The sequence below is a fragment of the Colobus angolensis genome, unplaced genomic scaffold, assembly GCF_000951035.1.
Source record: "Colobus angolensis palliatus isolate OR3802 unplaced genomic scaffold, Cang.pa_1.0 Scaffold160, whole genome shotgun sequence".
NCBI classification, from domain to species: Eukaryota; Metazoa; Chordata; class Mammalia; order Primates; family Cercopithecidae; genus Colobus; species Colobus angolensis.
Genome location: NW_012114711.1, coordinates 6,343,824 through 6,371,080, shown reverse-complemented (window position 1 = coordinate 6,371,080; position 27,257 = coordinate 6,343,824). Strand labels below are relative to the sequence as shown.

The following is a 27,257-nucleotide window of genomic DNA, read 5'->3' as shown; positions in this document are numbered from 1 at the left end:
CTATAGTCCCAGCTACTCGGGAGGCTGAGGCAGGAGAATGGCGTAAACCCGGGAGGCGGAGCTTGCAGTGAGCTGAGATCTGGCCACTGCACTCCAGCCCGGGCGACAGAGCTAGACTCTGTCTCAAAAAAAAAAAAAAAGAGATCTAGGGGATGGGTGTGGTGTCTCACGCCTGTAATCCCCGCACTTTGGGAGGCCGAGGAGGGAGGATCATGAGGTCAGGAGATCGACACCATCCTGGCTAACATGGTGAAACCCTATCTCTACTAAAAATACAAAAAATTAGCTGGGCATGGTAGTGCGCACCTGTAATCCCAGCTACTCGGGAGGCAGGAGAATCACTTGAACCCAGGAGGCGGAGGTTGCAGTGACCCAAGATCGCACCACTGCACTCCAGCCTGGGCAACAGAGCAAGACTCTCCATCTCAAAAAAAACAAAAAAAAAAAAAAAAAGAGAGAAAAATATCTTGGTAGGCAACCTTTGTGATTATGGGTGATCAAGCATGTGGATGTTATCTCTCATGAATCCTATGAGGTATTCATTAACCATTGGAAGAGTATACATGGGAGAGATTTTGTTCAGGCACATGCCAAGATGTTCTACTATTTAATTCATTTGCTTAAGCTATGGGGTGGGTCTTCAGGAAAGTCTTAGGCAGTGACCCATTAGCCCATGTGGAAATGACTCTGGTCTGACACATAGAAGGTAGATATCCATTGAAGACTGGGAAAGATAAGGAAAGGCCTAATAAATGGAGAACTGTTCTGAATCTGCCAGGGGGCTGGTCATGCTAAGTTACCGAGTTCCCAAAGGAGAATAGCGTCCCCTAAAGTTGTGCAACACACAACCAGCTCAGCCTTAGAGGAGTAGCCCTTGCATCACTCAGAGAGACTTACAGGAGCAGCATGAGCCTTCCTGGGGAGAGGGAACTGAAAGGACACTAAAAGGAAGTGAGAATGGCCAAACTCACCTGCTTCATAATTCTGTTGAGACCAATCTTCCCCTCCCTCCCCTCCCCCCTAGGTTGACACCCTCACCTAACTAAACTGACCCAGCACACACAGGACTTTCCTCAACATGACTCCATTTGCACAGGGAAAATTCACTCTGTTCCCCAGGAGGGAAACAAATATGAGAAGCATTCATCAGTCTCAGCGAATTTTTAACAAGGTCATTAATTTTGTCAAATGCCTAAGGTGGAAGTTTAATTTTTGTTACTTGAATTCAATAGACTTCTTTTTAAAAATGCTTTCCATCACTCCCCAGGGGCACAAAACTCACTGGCTCAAAGCTATTGCTATTTCTAAGTGTCTTCCCAACACCTCTCTCTCTCTATATTCAATTTTGGAGATTTTTAAATACTGTCTAAGGAAACTTAAACCAAGATGATGGACACCAAGGTCAGAATCCTGGATAAGAAGTGAGTTATGCTTTCTGAGTCTTTGACTTTTGAAGTTATAATCAGTGTTGCCTGCTGAGAATTTAGAACGTATAGGGTGAAATAGAAGCACTAGACATTCAGGACATCTAGGTTTTTAGCCACGGCTCTGCCAACGTCTAGCTCTATGATGTAAGCTAGAGATGACACAAGATCCTATTTTGTTAGCAAAGTAATCAGAGACTGCTTAGAGTGCAGCATTGAGGATTCTGAGGCTAAATTTAGATTGTCAGAAGGAATCGTGATCTCCTGCCACCACCGCAGGGGACAGAGTGGTGACCAGCGTGACAGGGTTTTTCCACTCTGACCTGATCGGTCTATACCTAACCTCTCCGGGCCTCAGTGTCCTCACCAGTAAAATAGAAGTGTTGCACTACAAACCTGCTTCCATCTCTGCCATTCACGTTCACCTTCTCTGCACCACCTCACTGCAAAAGTGCTGAGTGAAATTGTGATCCATAATGAGCGTTTATTTTAAGCTTGTTTTTAATTTATTATTCACTCTCCACTTTAGAGCTCTCTCACCATTATTATTTCCTAAATAATACCTTCCTAGTCTGAATCTGGGCTCATTATCGTTTCCCCCCAGGTGTACCTCGTTGCCATTATCTATGGCAAATCCCATTTCATTTACTGCCACCCTTTTCATGAAGATGAGCTGATTAATATTACTACTCACCTTATAAATCCATCCTTTCTGGAATTTACTCCTCTGCTCAGTTTAGGATCATTAGTGAATTTAATCAATGTAGACTTTCCATTTTCATCAAGATGATTAATAAACATAATAGGAAGTCCAAGCCCCTCTGGGACATTTTGCATGGCTCTTTTTTATCCCTTGAGGATGCAGCAATAATTACGCTCAGCTAGAAGTCTATCAGGCGATTTTGCTGCTACATTCATTTCCTTTAAACACGCTCTCTCCTCTTTTGCCTTATCTTAAAAATAGCATGCTGCAGCCCTCCCATTCCATTTTACTCCAAGACTCAACTCAAATATCACCCCTTTCTTAGACATTAATTTCCCCCCCCATTATTTTAATGTAAGAAAATGGAGGTCCTGAGATACTAAATGACTCAGCAGTTGCAAACAGCCAAGAAGTGGCTATTTATACAATTTTCTCAAATAGATGACATATGAGCCAATTAGTGAATTAGAATAGATTTGATTAACTAATTAACCCATTATAGCCCAAGGTTATTTCATTAAAAAAATGAGACACAGGGTAAGTTTTGATTGATGAAATAAGGGGAGCTGGGAGAGGAAGGGGGTGCTGTCCAGCTCTGTTGGTAAGGTCCCTGGCCAGCCAAGGGGCACAGAGGACAGCAGGGAGAGGATATAGTTAGCAAGTGAGTGCTCTTTGCTGCTCTGAACAGTGCCTGATTGGCTCTCCTGTCCTAGCATTTCCAGAGCATGGAACTTTTTATTTCAACAGCTTTAGAGGTACAAGTGGTTTTTGGTTACATGGATGACTTGTATAGTGGTTAAGTCTGGGCTTTTATTGTACCCATCAGCTGAATAGTTTGTATCATACCCAATAGGTAATTTTTCATCCCTCATGCTCCTTCCACCTTCTCCCCTTCTGAGTCTCCAATGTTCATTACACCACTCTGTATGCTTCTGTGTACCCAAAGCTTAGCTCCCATTTATGAGTGAGAACATGTGGTACTTGGTTTTTCATTCCTGAGTTACTTTCCTTAGGGTAATGGCCTCTAATTCAATCCAAGTTGCTGCAAAAGACATTATTGCATTCTTTTGGTACAACTGAGTAGTATTTCATGGTGTATATTTACCACATTTTCTTTATCCATTCATCAGTTGATAGGTACTTAGGTAGATTCTGTGTCTTTGCAATTGTGAATTGTGCTATGATAAACATGCACCTTAGGCATCTTTTTGATATAGTGATTTCTCCTTTGGAAGATTTCTCAAAAAACTGAATGAGACCTACAATTTGATTCACAATGTTTTTTTAAGAGATGAAGGGTCTCACTATGTTGCCCACGCTGGTCTCAAACTCCTGGGCTCGAGCAATCCTCCTGCCTTAGCCTCCTGAGTAGTTGGGCCTATAGGCACATGCCACTGAGCTGGGCGGGAATTTTTTTTATGGAAGTAGCAGTTTCATTTTATCAGTACTCGTTATCAACTGCCCTATGTCAGCTGGCTTCTCTGTCTTATCTTAAGAGCTAACTTCCCAATTTTCACATGTCTTTCTCCTTTTTAAAGTTTCTTAACTTCCGATTCTTCTGTTCCCTTGTTATCTTTGCTGTCTCCTGTTTATCGAAACTTTTTGTTTCCTGACCTTGGTCTTCATGAAGCTGTGTGTTTTCTCAAGTCCATCATTTTCTCTTCTTCCCTCCATCCATGAAGCTCAAATGCCAAGTGTGAAACAAGGAATGATGAAAATAAATTTTCCCACAGTCATGTCCTTGCTCACGGAAAAGAGAGTTATGTGGGTCTACCCTGCACTTACTTCTGGCTGTGTCTTTGGTCAGGATCAGTGGTTCTGAGACCTGCTTCTTCTGTGACAGACCACAATCACTGCAATTGCCCTTCAAAGAAACGATGGGGTTTTGCTTTGACCTCACTGAAGGCAAAATTTGATGACCAGGATCTATGCAATGATGCTACTGGGTTCCATTAAAAATGTATTTTTTTTAAAGCTTTCTTTAGTCTTGAGATGTATGGCACCTACACCCAGGGGAGTTGAAGAAGCCTCAGCACAGTTTTCAGATCACTCAGTCACGAGGTCACAGCAGACAGGAGCACCTGCTGCCCCCAGCAGCTCCTTAAACGTAGAGATGTGTTGCTCATAGGAAATCTTGGTCTTTGCTTTCCTCTCAAGAGTTTGAGCTGGTGGGGTGGGTGTCTCAGAGTCCTGTGACACAGCCTAGAATCTGTTAGGACTTAATGAAAATGGGTTGAGATAGGGTATCAGGGTGGCCTATGGGAATATGGGCTGGAAGGAAGGTCACCCCAGAGAAACTCCTGTGCCTTTTCCTTGTGACTTGACATTCATGGGCTAATGTATGAAGTGACTTGGTACCTTTGTCCTGGGCACCTGGAATCAAAAACTGGAGTCACCTTTGGGACCATCAAATACATCTTCATTTTCTAGTTTGCCTGTATTGTGCCAAGGTCCCGCAGCTCCAACCTGATTCCTTGGACTCTGACTCCTACCTGGAGCTCTGATCCCTTCTGTCTCTCCTTATCCCATCCCTCTCCTTCAGCAACTTTTTCTTGTTAAATTCTCACCACCACACTGTGGTGAAACAAGGAGAAAGATGAAAGGGAAATATTGTAGAAGGGTCCACATGAGTTATCCCCAGGCCTTCCAAAATAATCTTGCAAAACTCTTGTGAGGTTTGAGATGGGAGCCTCCGGGTCTATACCGTAGCAAAAATTGCTTAAAAGGAACAAGAGTTGACCCAGTAACAACATGAAAGACCCATTTAGGCTGACTTAAGACTAACACAGCTTATTGTGGTTCTGGTTTTCCTGTGTAGACAGACAGCTTGGTCACACTGCTTCCTTTTGTCCAGGCTGGTTAGATCCCACCTGGCAGCCCCATTTGTTCCCACCAGCGGGGCAGGACTGCCTCACCCCAGTGGTCATCCCACTGACCTGAAGGAGGGTTAACAGGGACCTTTCAGATTTCGTCTCCAAATGCCAGGAGCAGGGAGTTCCCACAGTGCTTTCAGGCACAGCCTGACATCTATTGGTGTCTGCACCACCCTTCTAGGCATACATTCTACCTCATGGTGGGATGGCAGCTTGGGGGAGGAAGGGACTCTGTCAGGGGGCCAGCCCCTGTGCAGGACATATTCACCTACATCATCTTATTTATCATCACATACATGATTTCATCATCACATACATGATTTCCTAATCACCCAGGTGAGAAAATAGATGCAGACAGGTGAAGGAACTGCTGGAAGCTACACAGATAGTAGGTGGGACACCTGGGTTTGGAACCCAGCCAGAGAACTGGCTCCACACCTGGGTTCTTTTCGAGATGTTCCATTGCCCTGGTGGTTATTACTCCAGCCAGGGAAACTGAGGCTGGAGGATGGGCCAAGCTCAGGCAGAGGGGCTGGGGGCTGTGAAAGCAGGAAGCTCTGCCAGCTCTTGACCTTGTCAGTCTCCATCCAGACAAGCCATTGGGAATGAAGTTAGCTTCTTCAGGCCATTCTTGTCTAAATGTTCCTGTCCAAGTTCTTAATAATGTTCATTTTAATGAACATTATGAACCCTAAATCCTTGAAGGGTGGGAACTTCCATTTCTCTTCCTCAGTATCTGGAATATTTGATGTGTGTTTATTTCTCCTGACCTGAGTTTATCACTCTGCATTTTGGGAATTCTGATAGCATTCCAATTTTGGCCTCGCTTTGATGAAAGGGAAATTATCTTGATGAATTTGTTGACACAATGAATTTCATCCTAATCGTAATTACAATAAGTAATATTTATTGAACACCTATGTACCAGCACTGTGCTAAGCACTTCACATGTGTTCATTTATTCAGTCCTTCTTCCTGTTTTATAATGCAGGACATAGAAGCTGGAGAGGCTACCCTGCTGAAGGTCACTTTGGTAGCAAGTGGCAGAACTAGGGCTAAACCTCTGGTTTTTTTTTTTTTTTTTTTTTATTTTTTTTTTTTAAGACAGTGATTCTGCTGCCTCAGCCTCCCGAGTAGCTGGGATTACAGGTGTTCACCACCATGCCCCTCTGGTTTTTTTTTTTTTTTTTTTTTTAAATAAGATGGAGTCCCACTCTGTCCCCCAGGCTGGAGTGCAGTCACACAATGATCCCGGCTCACTGCAGCCTCCACCTCCCATGGGGGTTCAAGCAATTCTCCTGCCTCAGCCACCAGAGTAGCTGGAATTACTCATGCCACTATGCCCGGCTAATTTTGTATCTTTAGTAGAGACAGGATTTCACCATGTTGGCCAGGCTGATCTTGAACTCCTGACTTCAAGTGATCCACCCACCTTGGCCTCCCAAAGTGCTGGGATTGCAGGCCTGAGCCACCACACTCAGTCTAGGACTAAACTTCTTTATATCCCTTGTTGCTTACTTCTATGTGATGACCACATGCTCTGCAGCCAGCTTTCATCTGCTTTAGCAGGTTGATAAAACAGGCCCAGCAGCCCCTTACAGGGAAGAAAATTCTGGGTTGCTTGGGGGGGCCCCAGAAGGTACATAACCCTTAGTGCTTTGTGGGAAAGCCTGCAGAGAAGAAAACTGCCATGAGGAATTCCCCTCTCAACTTCATCAAGTCTAGTCCTACTGGGGGATAATGCAGACAAGCAGTAAACTTAACAAGCAGTAAAATTAACTGCAGTGAGCCATCCAGTTAATCCTGAATGCACACACAAATACATGCATGCACACAAATACATGCATGATGCACACAAATACACACATGTACACAAATGCAGTCTCCATTTCCTCTCTCTATTCAGTTCATTGAAGCCCAGTTCCACCAGATGAAGATAGTGCAGGTTGTGTGTGTTTGATCTGGGTCCTTCACTCCTCTACATTTTGTTCACTGAAGCTGCATTTTGCTGCCCTCTTTTTATTTCTCTAAACCAGGTACCTCCCACAGTCCATTTGACAGCTGCCTTGAAAGCTCACTCACCCAAAAGGTCTGCTCCTGACTTGCTTGCACTGGGAGCCTGTGATCTGGTTTGGGGTGCTCATTCATGAATGACGCCACAGTCTCCCCTCCAACCAGAGGCAAGTCACAGGAAGCTAGTTAAACCCTGTATCATAGACTACCATATTGACATCCTCTCAATTATCCAACCCTGTTGGTGCCATTTGAACTTCTCTCAGCACCTGCTGGTTCTAAAAACACAGCAGGCCTGCTCCGTTGGAAGCATCCCATCAATTTACTAATTAGCTCTTTTCCCTGGAAACCTGTTGTTGAGTCTGAAATCAGATTCAAAATCAATATGTAAGCACTGAAAGTTCATACTTACATGCACAATTTAAGGTGGAACAGGCTTCCAAATCAAATTTACCTCCTAGGAGCTATCAGTCTAAACCTCATAGAGCATAGAATTCTAGAGCAAGAGAGACTGCAGCCCTAAAAGGGAAGTGGCTTGACAAAACTCCCAGAGGCAGAGCTGGGACTAGTTTGGGTGCAATACCTGGAGTCCTTCTGCCTTCTGTGTTGCCACTGTCTCAGCCCACCTGCACCCCATGTCCCACTCCATATACATTCTAGGGTCATAGAAGAATAGCAGACTATTGGCTTATTTGCAAGGTCAAATGGTTAAGATGTCAAAAATAATGGAAACTGAGGTCCCCAGACACCAGGCAACTGAATTTCCCAAATGGTCTAAGTTAGTGATGCCTAAAAAGCACCCAGGAATCAAATAGGGAGTCTGGAGAGCTTGTCCTCTTTACAAGGACAGGCTGTGTGACTTCTTCTTTCTGAAACCCATTTTTGCATAACCAAATGGCAGTGCCCATTGATTTCTTGAAAAGAAACATCTGTGACTTCCTTTTTACTGGCAAGAAAGGTATTCTCCGGGAGTCAGAGGAAAGAGTCAGATTACCTGGAAATACATTTTGTTTTTAACATCTCCAAGGTTGGAGACCCCAGAATTCAAACTAAGACTATATTATGGGATCTCCCAACTTTTAAAGCATTGAAATTCTTAATCATTTTGACCCAAAGAATGTATACTCTCAGTGGGATCTTCTCTGCTTGCTCTACTTTCAGCAAAACAAGAGTAGGTGCTTACTTTAATTCACTAATCTACTGTTTTTTTTTTTTTTTTTTTCCTAAATAAATAACTGACCACAAGTAATCCACAAGTAATTTCTACTTGGCAATGAGTACGTGAAAGCTTTTTCTTGCACAAAATTTTCCTGCCAATTTATGTTTTCTTCAAGGAAAAGCTGACCTTAGTTGTGTTCTCAGGTGTTAGTTCTGTTTTCAGCTGGCTATAGGTGAGTAGCCCTAATGCATTTGGGGCAACTGGAGAAGCCAGGCCAGGAGAAATGACTAATGTGCCAACTCCCTCCCGGTAGTGACCATGACTTTGCTTCTCACGTAGTACCTTGTATGCATCAATAACTTTTTCTCATTTAATGAAATAAATCAGGGTTGCCTCTATATTTTTGCTAATTCAGTGAGAATCTTCGCTTATCAAAGTAAGGGCTGAAGTGAATAACTCGAGAGTGGTTTAACTGAAAATATTTTTGTAATCATGGTCAGAAGAAAACGGTACTGTTATCAGAACTTGCCATATCAGGCTAGGGGGTATTGCACAATTTAAGACTCAAATGTGACTGACAGTGTGACCCTGATAATTATTTACAACACTGCCCCTTCTTTCTGCAGGACCCGTACTTTTTCTGTTGGTTTAATCTAGTTATAAACAGGATAACTTTTTTTCTGCTGATGTACCACTTGCTGAATTAGAATCCCGTGTCTCTGAACCTACAGTTTCTGAATGTGGTTATCGGGATACTTGCGTAATGGTTACGAGCATGGAATAGTTTGAGAGATGGAGCCATGAAGCAGGCTGAATGCCTTATTCAGGAAATCAGACTGGGAAATAGAGAATGCAGTGAAAACGAAGTCTAACAGAGCACTCAGCTCCAATCCGGAGAACTGAGTATTAATCCTGGAACCATTGAGTATCTGTAGGATTTAGGAAAATAAAAGCTTTGCCACTTTGAGGGTCTGTTTTCCATTATTTAACAAAATGTGGCGAATGCCTTTTTGTAAAACAATAGACATAAGTATATTTCAAAATAAAACTTGAAAAAAAAAATAACTAGAGCCATAGGGCTAGGCACAGTTGGTCACGCTTGTAATCTCAGTAGTTTGGGAGGCCAAAGCAGGAGAATTGCCTGAATCTAGGAGTTTGAGAACAGCCTGGGTAACATACTAAGGCCCCATCTCTACAAAAGATTTTAAAAATTAGGTAGGCACGGTGATGCGTGCCTGTAGTCCCAGCTACTTGGGAGGCTAAGGCGAGAGGATTGCTTGAACCCAGGAGTTAGAATCTGCAGGGAGCTATGATCATGCCACTGCACTCCAGCCTGGGTAACAGAGCAAGACTCTATCTCATATAAATAAATAAATAGTATAGTCATAGGTTTTTAATAAAGTGCTTCAGTCTCACCTAGAGTTTGGGGAATGTCAGGAGGAAAGGTAGTTTGCAAAGCAGCCACCTTTAATTAGAGAAGCTGCCTGCACACTTAGCCTTATCAGGCAGCGGGGATGCAAACAATAGAACAGGGCTTCCCACAGTGAAGCACAGAGAGCTATAGGGATGATGCTCAGGAGAGTTCGCAAGGAAAAGCAATGCTTAGAATAAGTGAAGTGAAGTTCCTGTGTATTCAGTGTGCCCTCAGTTTTGCAGAGGGAGGGAGAGGAATGGGATTCCTGCATCAAGGCTAAGAGCACGGACTGTTTGGGCTCCCTCACTTCCTTGCTGGGTGGCCTGGGCTGACTTACTCTGTCCTTTTCTGCCTCAGTTCCTGCATCTGTACAGTGAGAATAATAGTGTCTATCTCAAAGCATCGCTGTGAGAATTGAGAATGTACGTGAAGCACTTTACACAGTATCTGGGCACTTAGAAGCACTCAGAAAAAGGGAATGTAAAAATATGTATAGAAAATAAGCTCTTAGTTACTTCCAGTGACTACTGATTTCTCTTTTTTAATTTTTATACTTTATTACAACTTTTAAAGTTCCAGCAGCAAAAAGGCACTACTTTTGGTTTCTTTTCTTTTTTTTTTTTTTTTTTTTTTTGAGACAGAGTCTCACTCCGTAGCCCAGGCTGGAGTGCAGTGGTGTGATCTCAGCTTACTGCAACCTCCGCCTCCTAGGTTCAAGCGATCCTGCCTCAGCCTCCCTAGTAGCTGGTATGACAGCCAGGTGCCACCATACCTGGCTACTTTTAATATTTTTAGTAGAGACGGGCTTTCACCATGTTGGCCAGGCTGGCCTCGAACTCCTGACCTCAAGTGATCTGCCCTGTTGGCCTCCCAAAGTGCTGGGATTATGCCAACACACCCAGCCCAAAAAGGCACTCCTTTTCTAAAACCAATTTTATTAAAGGTATGTGTACATGAAGTGACAGTACCCTGTACTGAGTGAGTGGTGCTAGAAAAGGTGCTAGCTGGGGAAGGATCTGAAGGATTATATATTTCAACTGCCATGTTTTTAGATGAGGAAACCAAGGCCCAGAATGACCACCTCCACAGCAAGCTGAGACTAGAAGCCAGGTTTCCAGACTAGGCAGGGATGAAAGCACTGGATGGACAAAGCATGCCTGTCCGGCACTAATCACTGGGTATGCAGTAATGACATGAACCGAGGGAATGAGGAGAAGGGACAGGGCCTGTAAAGGACGGAAAGAGTCAAAGTGACTTCAAGGCTTCAGGTTTGGGGGCTTGGAAGGATTGAGACTGAAATGGGCAGTTACTGAGAGAAGGGGTTTTGATGTGAAGAAGAGCACGCATTTGGTTTTGAATGTTGTCAGCCTTGAGAAATATCCGAGCAGGTTTCACCTACGGACAGGCTAAGATCTGGGCCTGGAGCTGAGTGTCAGGCAGGATCAGGAATAAAAACCTAGGAAAAGATTTCACAAAATTAAAAGATGAAGCGGTATAAACACACTTTTCAGAGTTCAAAGAATAGACCACAGTGGAAAATACCAAAGGGTCAAAGGATGAGTGGAGAGGGCCAGTCGAAATTAAAATGGGGAGAAGTGCCATCTAAGAGGAGGAAGATTTGGGCAATAAAGCTGAGGACTCGGTTTCAAGGTGGACTCAACTATCCAGTCTGAAACTCAGGAAGGAGGTCAGTAAAAATAAAGCTGGAAAAAGAAAACAAGCATCTTTTGAATTAAACTAGGAGAAAGTCACCGTGATTAAAAAAGCAGTGTTAGAGATGGGAAATGAAGCAGCCCGAATCTTTTTTTTTTGTTTTTTTTTTGAGACAGTCTCGCTTCTGTTGCCCAGGCTGGCGTGCAAGGGTGCGATCTCAGCTCACCACAACCTCCATTTCCCAGGTTCAAGCGATTGTCCTACCTCAGCCTCCCAAGAAGCTGGGACTACAAGTAAGAGCCAGCACGCCCTGCTAATTTTTGTATTTTTAGTAGAGACAGGGCTTTGCCATGTTGGCCAGGCTGGTCTTGAACTCCTGACCTCAGGTGATCCGTCTGCCTCAGCTTCCCAATCCCTGTGCTGGGATTATAGGCGTGAGCCACCGCACCTGGCCCTTATTCAATAATTTAGACTGGGAAATAAAGTAAGAACGTATTTGATGACAGTGGAGACAGATGGCAGAGCAAGGTAATGGCTTATTCAAGATGAAGGACTCCATGAATATTTGAAAGCAGAACGGAAGAGATGAAGAAGGAGATTAAAACTTTCAGGAGGTAGAAGATAAAGCTTGGGTAAGGGTCCTCAGGAGGCATAAAAGCAAGAGAACAAGGCAAGATTGGAATCACTAGGATTATATGCCAAGGCATCTCTCCTTCTTGTTACTTGAATGATTTGAGTTTTAAGTATTTTGGAGGTTTGGGAAGTCTTAGGCTATTAACAAAGACCTGAAGATTCCACTTATGTATTTCTTGTTTTCCAGAGGAAGCAAATCATGGCAAACTGGGGACGGTAACCTTTTCTCCTGGTGCAGTGTGGTTGAAACCTCACCACAGTATTTAGCACACTGGTCATTAAATCATTGCTTGTGTTGCTTTTTGCTGAGTGTGATTCTTTCCTAATGGACTCCATGACAGGAGCACCCATATGTGATCTTTTGACCACTGAATCCCAGTAATTTGTACAGTTCCAAATACACAATAGGAGACCAATAAATATTTGTTAAATGGATGAATAAAGGAATCAGTGAATGAGCAGCCTCTCCCACAGAAAGGAAACTCGTATTCAGGGAGATGACGCAGGCAGGTTAGCAAACACATAACCTCTTTAAACACTGTTTGGTAAATAGCCTTGAGTTTTTTTCTTCTTTTTTTTTTTTTTTTGCGGGGGAGCTGTTGGGGGACAGTCTCATTCTGTCCCCCAGACTGGAGTGCAGTGGTACAATCTTGGCTCACTGCAACCCCCACTGCCTGTGTTCAAGCGATTTTGTGCCTCGGCCTCCCAAGTGGCTGGGATTACAGGTGCCTGTCACCACACCTGGTTAATTTTTGTATTTTTAGTAGAGATGGGATTTCACCATGTTGGACCAGGCTGGTCTTGAACTCCTGGCCTCAAATGATCCACCTGCCTTGGCCTCCCAAAGTGCTTGGATTTACAGGCATGAGCCACCCCACCTGGCTTGAGTTTGTCTTGGATGCCTTTCTAGTACCCCAAAGCTATCATAGAAGTTCCTAGAAGAATCTGTCCCTTGAATGTAGATTCAAAGCAAATTTAAACAGAGAATAAGTGGCATACAAAATACTGACTTTCTGTACTGACTTAATGGCAGTTTGCTTTGTTTCCAATCTGTAAAATGGTAATGGGTACTTTGAAGGTATTTAAGATTGAAAAGCACTTAGGGTCTAATACCTTTATTGTTCACTGCAAGTATTATCTCATTCTTTACTTCCTCCAAAAGTTTAATTTCCAACTTCGTAAAATATTTTGATTGTGATGCAATTGGGTTACTCAGTAGGCTTATCTTTTTGTGGATTTTCTATCTAAAAACCTTACTACGTACCAAAAACAAATAAGCTTCAGGATTCAAGTGACACAGTGCATGGAATGAATGCCATCAATATTTGCTGATTGATTGAATAAATCATTCTTTAAGAAAAAAAAGTGGCCTCACTGCCGCCATTTCATTTCACCCTATATCAACTTTGTGAGATGGCTGTTACCCATCTTTCACAAACGAGAAATCTTAGGCTCAGGGAAATTAAGTTACTTGCCCAGCACCACCCAGCACCGGCAACTCAAACCTGAGCTGTCTGATGACCCAAGCCTCATCATTTCTTTTACCTGCTGCTTCCAACTTGGACTTCATCTTCTTTCTTTCTTTTTTGTTTTCCACCAGGAAAAGATGAACACAAGCCCTTGAGAGAGTGGTTTCTCATTGTGCTTATGGCAACCATCTGCTTCATCTTGTTAATTCTCTTGCTCATCTGTAGAATGTAAGTATTTGGGTACCTGCAGTGGGGTCTGAGTACTACATTTTTACAGGCTTACCATGCCTCCGGGAGGCAGAGGGTTCTTATTATCAGGTAAAATTATGGTATTTTTGTGCCTGGATGACCTGTCCAAGATGAGTGTAGGCCAAATCAAAGGTGGAAACATCCAGAGGTGATTTACAGAAGCCGGACAGAGCACAACACAGCCCTCGGCTATCACTCACTCCTACTTGAAGTTGTCGACAGCTTTTAATATCTGTGAAGGTTTCTACTTGCAGGTTCTTTTGATTCCTTCTCAGTCTTCCACTCAGTCCTTGGCTGTCTTGGGTAAGCTGTCGACATAGGCTTTTCACAGCTCAGGAAGGTTAAAATCACCAGAATGCCTGCACATCATCATCCTCAACTATCAGATCACCAGGTCCCTGAGTGGCTGATGGCTATTAGGTCAAACACAGATTCTAGAAATCGCATATGGATCTGGTGTCCTATCCTAGAGCCTGCAAATAGCCCATAAGTACCCCTTACCCATTTTAGCATTCAGTAAGGCACAAAACCTTTTAGGAGACTTAAAAACATGTTTTTTCTTGGCCCTTTCATAATTTAGAAAATGAGTTTTATAAGGGCTGGGTGCGGTGGCTCACACCTGTAATTCCAGCACTTTGGGAGGCCACGGCGGGCAGATCATGAGGTCAGGAGATCGAGACCATCCTGGCTAATGTGGTGAAACCCATCTCTACTAAAAATACAAAAAATTAGCTGGGCGTGGTGGTACACGCCTGTAGTCCCAGCTACTCGGAAGGCTGAGGCAGGAGAATCGCTTGAACCTGGGAGGTGGAGGTTGTAGTGAGCCAAGATCGAACCACTGCACTCCAGCCTGGGCAACAGAGTAAGACTCTATCTCAAAAAAAAAAAAAAAAAAAAGAAAAGAAAAGAAAAGAAAATGACTTTTCTATTAAACAGCTTTACTATATTATAAACGTTATATTTAGATGGCATCTACAGGTTGGGGGAAGGCAGTACAAAGGAGATGAAAAGCAAATAAACTCAGCTGGGGATGGTGACTCACATCTGTAATCTCAGCACTTTGGGAGGCCGAGGCTGAAGGATCACTTGAGGTCAAGAGTTCAAGACCAGCCTGGGCAATGTGGTGAAACCCTGTCTCTTCAAAAAATACAAAAATTAGCTGAGCGCAGTGGCATGTGCCTGTAGTCCCAGCTCCTCAGGAGGCTGAGGCAGGAGAATTGCTTGAGCCCAAGAGATGGAGGTTGCAATGAGCCGTGATGGTGTCACTGCACTCCAGCCTAGGTGACAGAGCAAGACACTGTCTCAAAAAAAACAAAAGTAAGTAAACTCTGTGAGTAAACACAGTTGAGGAAGGAATGCTTCAATCAGCATTGCAGGAAACGGCACAACACCACACACTTGAAAGTTCATTTTGAGAGATTAGGCCTCATAACACCCACTGACACAAAGCAGTTTCCCATTTGGTTTTCCCTGGATGACTCAGAAGCCACAGCAAAGCCTTGTGGTACCCACAAAGTCTTCACCTATAATTTTGGAAGTCTTGGTACATAAAGATTTTGAATTTACAAAACAGCAGGTTCTAGAATTAACCAGGTCAATTTTTAGAGTAGATATTTAGAGACAAAAGATATACTCATGCTCACCTAATTCCTTCTTTACTCCGTTTTCAGATGTCATTTATGGATCAAGTTGTTTCCACCAATTCCAGCACCAAAAAGTAATATCAAAGATCTCTTTGTAACCGCTAACTATGAGGTAATATTGAAAGTTCTTATGATATGCCATGTGTCCAGGATTGAGTCCCCTGGGATCTGTCATTGGGTTTAGTTTTCTAGATTATAAGGCAGGGCTTTTACTCAGAAGGCCAGGAGCATTTCTGTTGCTTCAGTCATTCTATTCTTTGGCTGATTCAGTTGTTTGTATTTTTTAAGAGATGGGGTCTTGCTATGTTGCCCAGGCTGGTCTCAAACACCTGGGTCTAAGCGATCCTCCCACCTCAGCCTCCCAAGCAGCTGGAACTACAGAAGCCTGCCACCATGCCTGCTTGCCTGATTGTTTTATTATGCATGTTCATTACTGTTTTGACATATTGGAAAGGTACTGAGTTACAAGTGTTCTTTCCAGTTAGTCTTAAATTTTAATTTCATATCAGCCATCCCTTAACTGACTTTGGACAATCTCTTCAGCCCTATGAGTTTTGAATTTCTTTCTGGTATAATAAGGGACACAGATGAGATTGTACAATGTTCTGCTTAGCTCTAATGTTTTAAGACTCCATGTTTCCACATGAGTATCTTAGTTAATAGAGAATTTTCAGAGGGAACTTTAGCTCTTTAGTATAAAAAAGACTTTAGAATAGGCAAATTATTTCACCCAATATGAATTTTCTTAGGTCTGTTCACCTTTCAGAGCACTTAGGTTCAGCCCAGTGGTCACTTACTTATGGCTATTCAGTTGTTCCAGCATGATTTGTTGAAGTAAATAATCCTTTCCCCATTGACTTGTCTTGGCATTTCTGCTGGAAATTAGTTGCTATATATAGTTGAGTCTATTTCTGGAGTATCCGTTTGGTTTTATTGATCTCTTTGTCTGTCTTTATGCCAATACAATACTATCTTGATTACTGTAGCTTTATTATAAACCATGAGACCATTTGTGTAAGGCCCCAAATTTTTTAATAAGTTGTTTTGGTTATTCTAGGTCCTCTGCATTTTCATATACATCTTAGATTCAGCTGATAATTTTCTACAAAAATAGGTAGCTGGGATTTGGGGTGATATTGTGTTGAGTTATAAGTTAATTTGGGGAAAAGTGACATCTTAATAATATGAAGTCTTCTTATCTATAAACATAGCATATCACTCCATTTATTTAGGCTTTCTTTAACTTCTCTCAGCAATGGTTTGTGATTTTTCAGTGTATAATTATTGCACTTTGTCAAATTTATCCTTAAAGTGAACAGTTATTTACATCAGGGCTCAACACGCTTTTTCTGTAAAGGGCCAGGTAGTAAATATTTGAGGGACAAATGGTTTGTGTTTCAACTCAACTCTGCCATTGTAGTGTGAAAGTAGCCACAGAAAATGTGCTAATGAATGAGTGTGGCTGTGCTCCAGTAAAACTTCATTTACAAAAACAGGCAACAAGCCAGATTTGGCCCATGGCTGTAGTTTGCCAATCCTTGATTTAGATCAAACAATTTTCTTAGCAAATTTAGGTTTCTCTCAAATGAAGTAACCCATGATTGGATGAACCACCTGGTGACTGGTTGTAGGGAAAAGAAAGGGTTCATGGAAAAACTCACCAAAATGATTAATTTCAATAAGTGGTGAACCTTCCTTAGCATTTGCAGTTTGAGTATTGGAAGGATTTATAGACAGTTACAGTTACTGGCTGACTGAAGTAGAGAATGGAGGCTGGCAAAAGAATCATTCTGCCCATGGTTGGATCCTTGTGTTCTCCTTTATCAGGGGAATGGCCCATCTGCTCTTGTTCACTGAGTTCTTTGGGAAGAAGAGTAGACCCCAAGGTGGAGCTTTGGTGCTGGTTCTGGATGTGTGCTGCCAGTCCCTCCTTTCTCTAGCACACTCACTCCTAAGTAAACACATCTGGTTTTGTGTGTTTCTTTGAGATTGAGTCTCGCTTTGTCATCTAAGCTGGAGTGCAGTGGAGCCATCTTGGCTCACTGCAACCTCCCGGCTCCTGGGTTTAAGTGATTCTCCTGCCTCAGCCTCCCGAGTAACTGGGATTACAGGTACCCGACACCATGCCCAGCTCATTTTTGTAGTTTTAGTAGAGATAGGGTTACACCATGTTGGCCCGGCTGGTCTTGAACTCCTGACCTCAAGTGATCCAGCCTCCCAAAGTGCTGGGATTACAGGCGTGAGCCACTGTACCCAGCCCACATCTAGTTTAAGCAGCCAAGTGAAGTCATTTGTCCCAGCCTCTTAATGGAACATCTTAATGCTGGTATCTAATTTCCCTACAGAGCCCTGAAAGATTTCCTTTAATATTCCAAAGTTGGTGAAATAAACTGGTTTAAGAGCTTATTGTATAAGGTTGTGATTTGTTGTTAATTAAAATCAAGTCAAGTGTGTAAAATAACAACTTGGGGCAGACAAGCTGGTTTCAGAATAAGCAGAGGATGAATGTCAGCACTGAACAGCGCCTGGCTTCTCAGGACAACTTATTCTCTTCTCACACTGCAGAGTTTCACAGAAAAACAGAGCAGTTAGAGACTGAGAGAAGAAATAAAGAGCGCATGGGATGGTGGAAATGAAGTACAGCCTGGTGCTGTGGGCCCTGTGGCCTAAATTCTTCACCTGAGAGAGGATGAGAGCGAGTGCAGAGCTGCCTACAGCTGGGCCCCATGAGGCCATGCACAGCCTCCACCTCCAAGGACAAAAGCCATCCAACCCATTCTCAGAGGCTGTGCTACAAGGGTGACAAGAGGGCACGCTGGTGCTATGGGTGGCCGCTGGGAAATGTTTGGCTAGTGGGAAAGGAAACCCTTTGCTTTTCATGGTAATGTGCACCTCTGAGCTTGGGGTGGGTGCCCAAAGTCCCAGGACTTAGAGGACTCCTAGAAGCAAGTTTTTGCTTGTTCAGACCTCAGTTAGAAATTTAGACATCAGTGAAGGGACGTGCTCAGTGGCTCATGCCTGTAATCCCAGCACTTTGAGAGGCCATGACGGGCAGATCACTTGAGCTCACAAGTTTGAAACCAGCCTGGCCAACATGGCAAAACCCCATCTCTACAAAAAATAAAAAAAAATTACTCAGGCATGGAGGTGCACACCTGTAGTCCCAGCTACTCAGGAGGCTGAGGTGGGAAGATGGCTTGAGCCCAGGAGGCGGTTTCAGTGAGCTGAGATTGTGCCACTGCACTGCAGCTTGGGTGATGGAGTCAGAACTTGTCATAAATAAATAAATAAATAAATACACATACTGTGAAGGAAGAAAGTTGGCCTTTAGCAGTAAAAAAGAAAGGCTTATTCTAAAAAAATCAAATCCTGAGCTTTCTGATAATTTACTGACTTAGATATTTTTTGTAGAGACAAGGTCTCACCAGGCTGGTCTCCAACTCCTGGGCTCAAGCTGTGTGCCTGCTTCAGCCTCCCAAAGTGTTGGGATTACGGGCATGAGCCGCGGCGCCCGACCTGAGCTTTCAATGGATAAGACTGGTTTCCAGGTGTTCCTTGTTTCTACAATGGCAACCAGAGAGGGTTCCTCCCCCAATTAGGTTGCCTGTAAACTATTACAAGTACAATGTATAAAAGCAGGAGCCATGCCTGCTGTGTCCATCAGTGAATTCCCAAGACACGGCACTGTGGCTAGTGTGGAGCAGGTAGTAAAAATGTTGGCTGAGTAAATGAAGTAAAGGAATAGGATCTCTTACAGGCAATTTTATTTTTGTTACCAATTTTCCAATTATTATCAGCATTGTTCATTATAGCCAAAATGGGTCAGAACTGTCCAAAGTTAGGGGGATACTATAATAAATTATGGATGGAATTATGATGCAGCTATCAAAAGTGATGCCACCAAAGCACATTTAACAATGTAATTTACAATCAGTAATGTCAGAGAGAAAGAAATCAATTTTTAAAGATGTGTATCCGGCCGGGCGTGGTGGCTCATGCCTGTAATCCCAGCATTTTGGGAGGCTGAGGCGGGGGGATCACAAGATCAAAAGTTCGAGACCAGCCTGGCCAACATGGTGAAACCCCTTTTCTACTAAAAATATGAAAATTAGCTGGGCATGGTGGCGTGTGCTTGTAGTTCCAGCTACTTGGGAGGCTGGGGCAGGAGGATTGCTTGAACCTGGGAGGTGGAGGTTGCAGTGAGCTGAGATCATGACACTGCACTCCAGCTAGGGTGACAGAGGGAGACTCTGTATAAAAAAAAAAAAAAAAAAAAAAAAGATGTGTATCCATATGACTTCAAGTAAGTCTAAAGAAAATATTATGCCTAGAAAGAAAGGCTCAGGAGAAGCAGTGGGCTGTGTTTGGGAGAAAGTTGTACGGCTAGGTATTTTCTTCTTTCCACTTTATTTTTCACATCTTCTTCAGTCAACATTTACTATTTTTATTTAAAAAATAATAGACTTAAAGCCAAGTGTAAAGATTTCAAAGAACCCAAAAGTTCTCTAAAAGACATCTAAGGAAAGATGATTTGTTTTGCAGAAAGCTGGCTCCGTTGAGACAGAAATTGAAGTCATCAGTTATATAGAGAAGCCTGGAGTTGAGACCCTGGAGGATTCTGTGTTTTGACTGCCACTGTGGCATCCTCTGATGAACTCACACACACATGCCTCAGTGAAAAGAAGAACAGCGATGCTGGTTCTTGGCTAAGAGGTGTTCAGAATTTATGGAATACTCAATTTAGCTGCGAAGCAATACACACAGACACATCAGTCTTATATCCCTTAAAAGTATGGATGCTTCATCAAAATCTCCTTGCCCACAGCAGGGAAGTTGATTCCTCCAAGCATTTTGCCATGTTTTTTCTCACCACTCCAAACAGGGTAGCACCTCCTCACCTGCCGATCTTTGCAATTTGCTTGACTTACCTCAAACTTTTCTTGCACAAGAGACAGCTTTTAAGGCTAACGTCCAGCTGTCTTTACTTCTGGCAGTGCCCGTTTGGTTGTTTAAGCTGCCAATGGTAGCACTCTGCTACCATCTGAGGAAGAAAGCATTTTGCACCAGCTTGGAGTGAATCATGAACTTGGATTCAAGACTATCTTTTCTATAGCAAGTGAGAGCCACAAATTTCTCACCCCCCATATTCTAGAATGATCTTTTTATAGGTAGAGTGTGTGTGTGTGTGTGTGTGTGTGTGTGTGTGTGAGAGAGAGAGAGAGAGAGAGAGAGAGAATTATCTCAAGCTCCAGAGGCCTGATCCAGGATACATCATTTGAAACCAACTACTTTAAAAGCATAATAGAGCTAAGATATCACCCCATATTAAAAGAGAGGACAGGATTTCGTTCAAATATTACATTCTTGAAGGAAGACAATATTCTGGAAATATGCTGAGAAAGTCATTGAGCATAATTCAGTCATGAAAGGGATCACTGAATCAAGAAGGAACTTTCTGAAGAGACATTTGCTGCCAAAGGCTTCAGAGCAACTCAAGTAATGCCAGGTCAATCCTAGTCTCTCAAGTTTGGAAAGGTTTCTACAAGGCCATCCCGTCAAATATCCCAATCTATACAGAAGTTCTTCTTCCTAACATCTTCACATATGAGTCTGCATCCAGATTGGAGGCCTTTGTGATGGGTGATGAACTACAGGTGGAACCAAGTACAGGTGTGTCCTGGGCAGAGATGGGCCAGAGGAAGGAACCCAAACAGTGCTGATTCTACATGGCCCTGAGTCAGGAAGCTGAAGGCTGAGAAAGGAGGTAACAGTGCCCAGAATTCCCACATGGCACACTCTTTAAATGCTTTCTGGAGTTGTTTTACTCAGTTTTGATCCATCAGTGGGGACACATTGATCACCATATTTCCAGGTTTGTTTTCTTAACTAAACTATAATTATCCACTATAACTAGCAGAGGGTTGAACCCTGGGTAATAACCTATAATTATCCACTATAACTAGCAGAGGGTTGAACCCTGGGTAATAGGCACAGAGACGTCTTAAATCTTGACAAGCCTGAACTGTCTTATAGTGATCTGTATTACTGTTCCATTTTATAGTTGCAGTTACTAAGGTTCAGAGAAGTTGATAGGAAATGGCATAGTGAGGAGTTGAATACCAGGCTCAGGGGAAAGTGACCCCAGAAATGTGGGGAGGAGTGTCAGGGAAAGCTGAGGCCTGCTTAGGGGTGTGGCTGAGAAGGCAAGGCCCATGGAGGTGGTGCAATAATTGGCAAAATGTTTAAAATGTTTGGTCACTCGAATGATTCAGAATCTCAGACCTGCTTTTGTTGTTGTTGTTGGGGGTGGGTGGAGACAATCTTGCTCTGTCACCCAGGCTAGAGTGTAGTGATGTGATCTGAGCTCACTGCAACCTCCCTCTCCTGGGCTCAAGCCATCCTCCTCCCTCAGCCTCCCAAGTAGCTGGGACTACAGGTGCATACCACCATGCCCAGCTAATTTTTGTATTTTTTTTGTAGAGATGGGGTTTTGCCATGCTGTCTAGGTTGGTCTCAAACTTCTGGGCTCAAGCGATACACCAGCCTCAGCCTTCCAAAGTATTGGGATTACAGGCATGAGCCACCATTCCTGGCCAGGAAACTGTATTTTTAATGAACACCTTAGGTCAGAATCAGAGGCACCTGGAGGGCTCATTAAGCTACAGAGGAGCAGGCTCCATTCTTAGAGTCTCTAATTGAATAGGTCTGGGTGGGGTCTGAAAATCTGCATTTCTAACAAGTCCTCAGGTGATGCCAATGCTGCTGGTCTCTAGAACACACTCGGAGAACTGCTGCTCCGGGAGAGTCTTATGCATACCAAAATTTGAAAATCAGCCGCTGAAGGAAGAAGTGACAGAAAAGGCCTGTCCCCAGAAAACGGTCCTTTTGGGGAGGCTTGAAGCACCCTGTCTGATCTCTTTCAAACCAGAACCTAGACAGTTGGCATTGTGGAAGCTGCCTCTGCTTAGGAGGCAGGAACAGAAGCAGGGAGCTCCCCCCAACAAAGGTGGCCGGCTCTTCAATGCTTGGTGTGGTGCTCGCTTCAGAGACTCCTCCCTCCAACTCAGCAGCCGTAGATCACCTGCGCTCTGTGCAGCTCCTTGCCACACTTCCCTGAGCTGGTACCATTAATCTGGCCCTTGGTATATGTGTTTCAGGAGCAACACGAAGTAGCCCATGTGGCCTCCTTGGTGGACTGGGAACTTCTTCCTCCCTTCTTGCCTTGTGGAACTCATAGTCATTCTTTGGGAACCCATAATCATCATCACTTCTTCCATGAAGCCTTCAGAAGCAGAGTTTGTTGATCCCACCTCTGGATTCTCATTCTGGGCCTCATCCAGAATGAGAACATCGCCATGTTGGAGCTACTGCATTGCAGGATATACCATTAACAGCTGGGAGGCCTCCCTTCTAGACTGCGAGTTCCAGGAGGATGGAGCTTGTGTGAAATATGTCTTTTTATCTGCAGTGTCTAGGACAGTATCTGACCTAAGAAAATATAAATGTTTCTTAAGCCCTCTGTCAGCCCTGATACGGCACCTTGTATATAGGTTAGACTGAACAGTATTTGGCAGAGATCCTCAAGACCTACAGTAATAACACGGGGAGGAAGCTGGGTATCTAACAACAATGTGGTTAGAAGCAACCAGGAGACACATGTGCCTAACCATTGGGCTACTGTGACCTGGATGTTTTTGCTGCCAAAGTGTCTAAATGGTTATGTATAAATTGCTGTGTAAGAGGCGTTTCAGAAGTGGCTCATTTTGAGTGGTCTATACTGTTCTCACTAGCCTTGTTACGGCAAGTCAAAGAGTTTGAAATTCACTTAACAGTCAACACCATCAGCGACAGGTTGATGTAAGGTAAAGTCATGATATCGGCTCCCATCTTTTGCCATCTCCCACTAGAACAGGGTAGAGAGTCACTTTTCTCCTAGAGCCTCCACGGCCACAGGATCAGAACAAACATGCTTTTCCAAGACATCCGTTCCAATAGGGATTTTAGCCCAATTTCTTTCCTTGGCATTTGGAATTCACCGCGTGCAGCATGGGGGAGTGCTGGAGAGACAGGAGGGTGAAGGTCATGTTTGCCAATAGCCAGACCACCTGAGCCTCATTGAAATGCCTCAGACCTCAAGCTATTCATGCAGGCTGGGGAAGAATCCATGTGGGCAAAGAACATCCTGATTAAAAATGGAAACGTTTTCATGGTGAGACTTATATGTGTCAGGACCATCTGCTGGTGGAATTAATAAGCCTTAGGTGCTAATTTGTTAAAGAAAAAGTAGATATCTGGAAGTGAGAACAGAGAACTGAAAACAATCTTTGATGGCACAAGTAAAGGTGAAAAACCTAATTAGAATAGGACTTGGTGCTAGCCTAAGGACTGTAGCTATTCCTGCTTCTACATCCTTCAAAGTGAGTACCAGGGTGCAAAGTTTTTGAAAACCATTTCTTTCTTTGGAATTTTGCATTGTACTAAAAGACAATTTTGCTTATTTCCTGTTTTGTAGGTAATAGATGTGAATATAAATATTTCAAAATGAGAACTATTAAACATAAATGACAGTGAATTGTCTAAGTCTGCAATTAAAGAGTGGGTACATTTCTTATTTTTCCCCCATATTCCCCTTCTCTGTCCCCACTATTGTCTTCCCCCATCTCTCAGCTAGGACTATTATAGTAGCCTCTGAACTGAACTGGTATTTCCTCCCTTTGAAGGATCAGTGTAAAAGGCACATCTGCCTACATAACTCCCCATCATCTTCAAGTTAAAGCTTCTTTTCAGGCAAAGTCCACTATGACTCAGCTCCTTACTAGCTCTCCAGCCACACACCCAAATACTCCTACCTCAATTTTCACCAACGTGCTGATTATTTCCCTGTAGCTCCATGCTATTGCATCACTCCATGCCTCTGCCAAAACTTTCTCTGGTGGAAAAAGCCTTTTCAACCTCTTTTCGTTTTGTTGACACTTTGATTTATCTTCTAAGTCTCGGCTCTTTGCCACCTAAAAGTTTTTGCTCAACTTCCAGTTTGAATTGTGTCCCTCTATGTTCCTTCTGTTTAATTCTATCAGTGACTGGACTCTTTTTTTTTTTTTTTTTTTTTTTTGAGATGGAGTCTGGCGCTGTCGCCCAGGCTGGAGTACAGCGGCACCATCTCGGTTCACTGCAAGCTCCTGCCTCAGCCTTCCGTGTAGCTGGGACTACAGGCGCGTGCCACCTCACCCGGCTAATTTTTATATTTTTAGTAGAGACGAGTTTTCACCATGTTGGCCAGGATGGTCTCGATTTCTTGACCTCGTGATCCACCCGCCTCGGCCTCCCAAAGTGCTGGGATTACAGGCGTGAGCCACCGCGCCTGGTTTGGACTCTTTAACAATCCTCTGTCTCATTTCCCGTGTAAACACTCTGAGGTCAAGAGCAGTGTCTACTTTATCTTTGTCTCCATAAGCCCCAAGTAGGAACCGACTGCTGGCTGAGTCTAACCAGACCAAGGAAAAGGAAGTGAGCTTATTAAATGTTTACCAGAATAGAAAACAATATAGATTCTAAAGAACTAAGTTCTAATGGTAGGTTCATTTATTAATGTGTGGTTATAGCAGAAGTTAAATCGTTACTGGAGCTTAAATTAATGAAGTAATAAAAACTCACAGTTTGTGCGATGCTCGTCTCAGAAACGCCGCCCTCCACCTCAGCTGCTACCAAACACCTGGGCTCCTCGGAGCTCCCTGCGCACCTCCCAGCCGGCACCACCCACCATTTGGCTCTCAGTAGACATCTGCGTTGGTTGTCAAGAGCAACACAAAGCCGCCCATATGGCCATGTGCGTGATTTTAAAGTTCTAGCGGACTCTTTTCAACTTGAAGCTGTCTTATTAGGTTTGTTTCATTTATTAAAATTAAAAGCAAAGATTTGTCCCTGCCAAGTAATAAACTGAAAGAACACATAAACCCGAAGGGAAAATTGCAATAACGAAATCAACAATAAAGTACTGCTGTCGTAGTTTAAAGGTCGGCAAGCTGCTGCCGCCTTTTTTTTTTTAAGGCGGGGTCTCCTGTCTCACCCAGGCTGGAAAGGCCGGAGTGCAGTGCCGTGATCACGGTTCACTCCAGCCTCGACCTCCTGGGCTCAAGTGATCCTCCCACGTCAGCCTCTGGAGTAGCTGGGACCATATGGGTGTGCCACCATGCCCAGCTAATTTATAAAATTTTTTTGTAGACACAGGGTCTCCCATGTTGCTCAGGCTGGTCTTGAACTACTGGGCTAAATCGATCATCCAGCCTTGGCCTCCCAAAATGTTGGGATTACAGGCATGAGCCACTATCCTTGGTCAGCAAACATCTTCTTAAAGGACTAGACAGTAAATATTTTCAGCTTTGAAGACCATATGGTCTTTGAGGCAGATACTCAGTTCTGCCATGATAGCACAAAGTGGCCATCGGCAGTGTATCAATCAGTGTGGCTATGTTGCAATAAATCTTTATTTACAAAAAAAAGCAGGCAATGAGCTAGATTTTCCCAGAAGGCCAATATTTACACATGGCTTCATGTATTCAAAATATGTGTAAATGTGTTTTCATTTTTTTTTTTAAGAAAAGCAACCAATTTGAGAAAATAACAATCACGTTTAATCAAATAAAAATCATCACGGGTGATCAATGGTAAAAAAAAAAAAAAATGTGTTTGACTGAACTTAACCTCATTATAAGTAGGTTTTGCAAGAAACACAGGTCCAGCATTCTGTTCATACTTTTATCTGTCACACTATTCACAACATCCTTTAATAAGTGTATTTCTGTCTCCTTCAGTGAACCAGGAGGGAAGCCTTAACCCTATTTATCTCAGTTTCTCCAGTGCCCAGCAAGTGCTTGACACACAGTACGCACTCAATATCTTATTTGTTAACCACTAAATTCAAGAGGAACAACTGGGCCAATTCTAACTGCCAGTTATTTGGTCTTGGATATTTGGTCCCAACATTGTAGTTGATAAATGATGCATCCACTACATAGTTTTCCAACTAGCTGTGCTGTGGTTTATGTTCTTGGCAACAAGCCCATTGTTTTTAACCCTTCAGAGTATTTCTGGAATCCCTTCCACCTTCTTTAACACCTTCTTGCCACATAACGTGGGCCTTTGCTGGGGAAAGATTCCCTTGTCTTAAAACTCTTTTCTGGGCTGGGTGCGGTGCCTCACGCCTGTAATCCTAGCACTTTGGGAGGCTGAGGGGGGTGGATCACCTGAAAGCAGGAGTTCAAGACCAGCCTGACCAACATGGAGAAACTCGTCTCTATTAAAAATACAAAATTAGCCAGGCATGGCAGCGCATGCTTGTAATGCCAGCTACTCAGGTTGCTGAGGCAGGAGAATCACTTGAACCCAGGAGGCGGAAGTTGCAGTGAGCCGAGATTGCACCATTGCACTCCAGCCTGCGCAACAAGAGCAAAACTCTGTCTTTAAAACAAAAACAAAAACAAAAACAAAACTTCTGCCAGCTCTAAGAGGAACTACACCCACCAGCCCTGTCTCTCTGGACACACACACATCCCATCCTCACACCATCCAAGGAAAAGTGGGAAGGAGAGTTCAGCAAACGAAACAGAACTCAAAACAACAAACTTCAGGTCTCGCCCTCAGAGCCATTGACCTTCAGAGATCTGACAACACATCAGCAAGACCCTGAAATTTTGAATTACAAATTAATTACCTCAATGAGGGTAATGACGACCTCCTGGTGTAAGGTTGCCAGATTTAGCAAATAAAAATAAGAGGCTCAGTTAAATTTGAATTTCAAATAAATATGACATGGGATGGGACATACTTATATAGCGAAGCATAACTTTTTTTTTTTTAAATCTGAAATCCAAGTTTAATGGGTCCTCTCCTATTTTATTGGGTAATCTTGATCTTGCAGGGTAGCCGGAGTTTAAAGAAACGGCTCTAAGACACCCAAAGTCAAGGACAATGAACATGCAAAAAACAACATTTGCAGTCAAGGAAAGAGAAGCAGAGAAATCATCC

General features: G+C 43.3%; 1 protein-coding gene across 2 annotated transcripts in view; it reads left to right on the top strand.

The window, feature by feature from the left end:
* The window catches only part of IL5RA (interleukin 5 receptor, alpha), a 41,889-nt gene extending 21,340 nt beyond the window's left edge, over positions 1-20,549 (top strand). Inside the window, exons 10-12 of one of the 2 annotated variants that reach the window (XM_011937232.1) lie at positions 13,473-13,569; positions 15,261-15,345; positions 19,776-20,549. In XM_011937232.1, coding sequence (XP_011792622.1) covers positions 13,473-13,569; positions 15,261-15,345; positions 19,776-19,862 — 269 coding nt within the window. In that variant the 3' untranslated portion in view covers positions 19,863-20,549. The remainder of the gene's footprint in view (positions 1-13,472; positions 13,570-15,260; positions 15,346-19,775) is intronic. The other variant, XM_011937233.1, reaches the window with a different exon arrangement.
* The last annotated feature ends 6,708 nt before the right edge of the window (positions 20,550-27,257 follow it).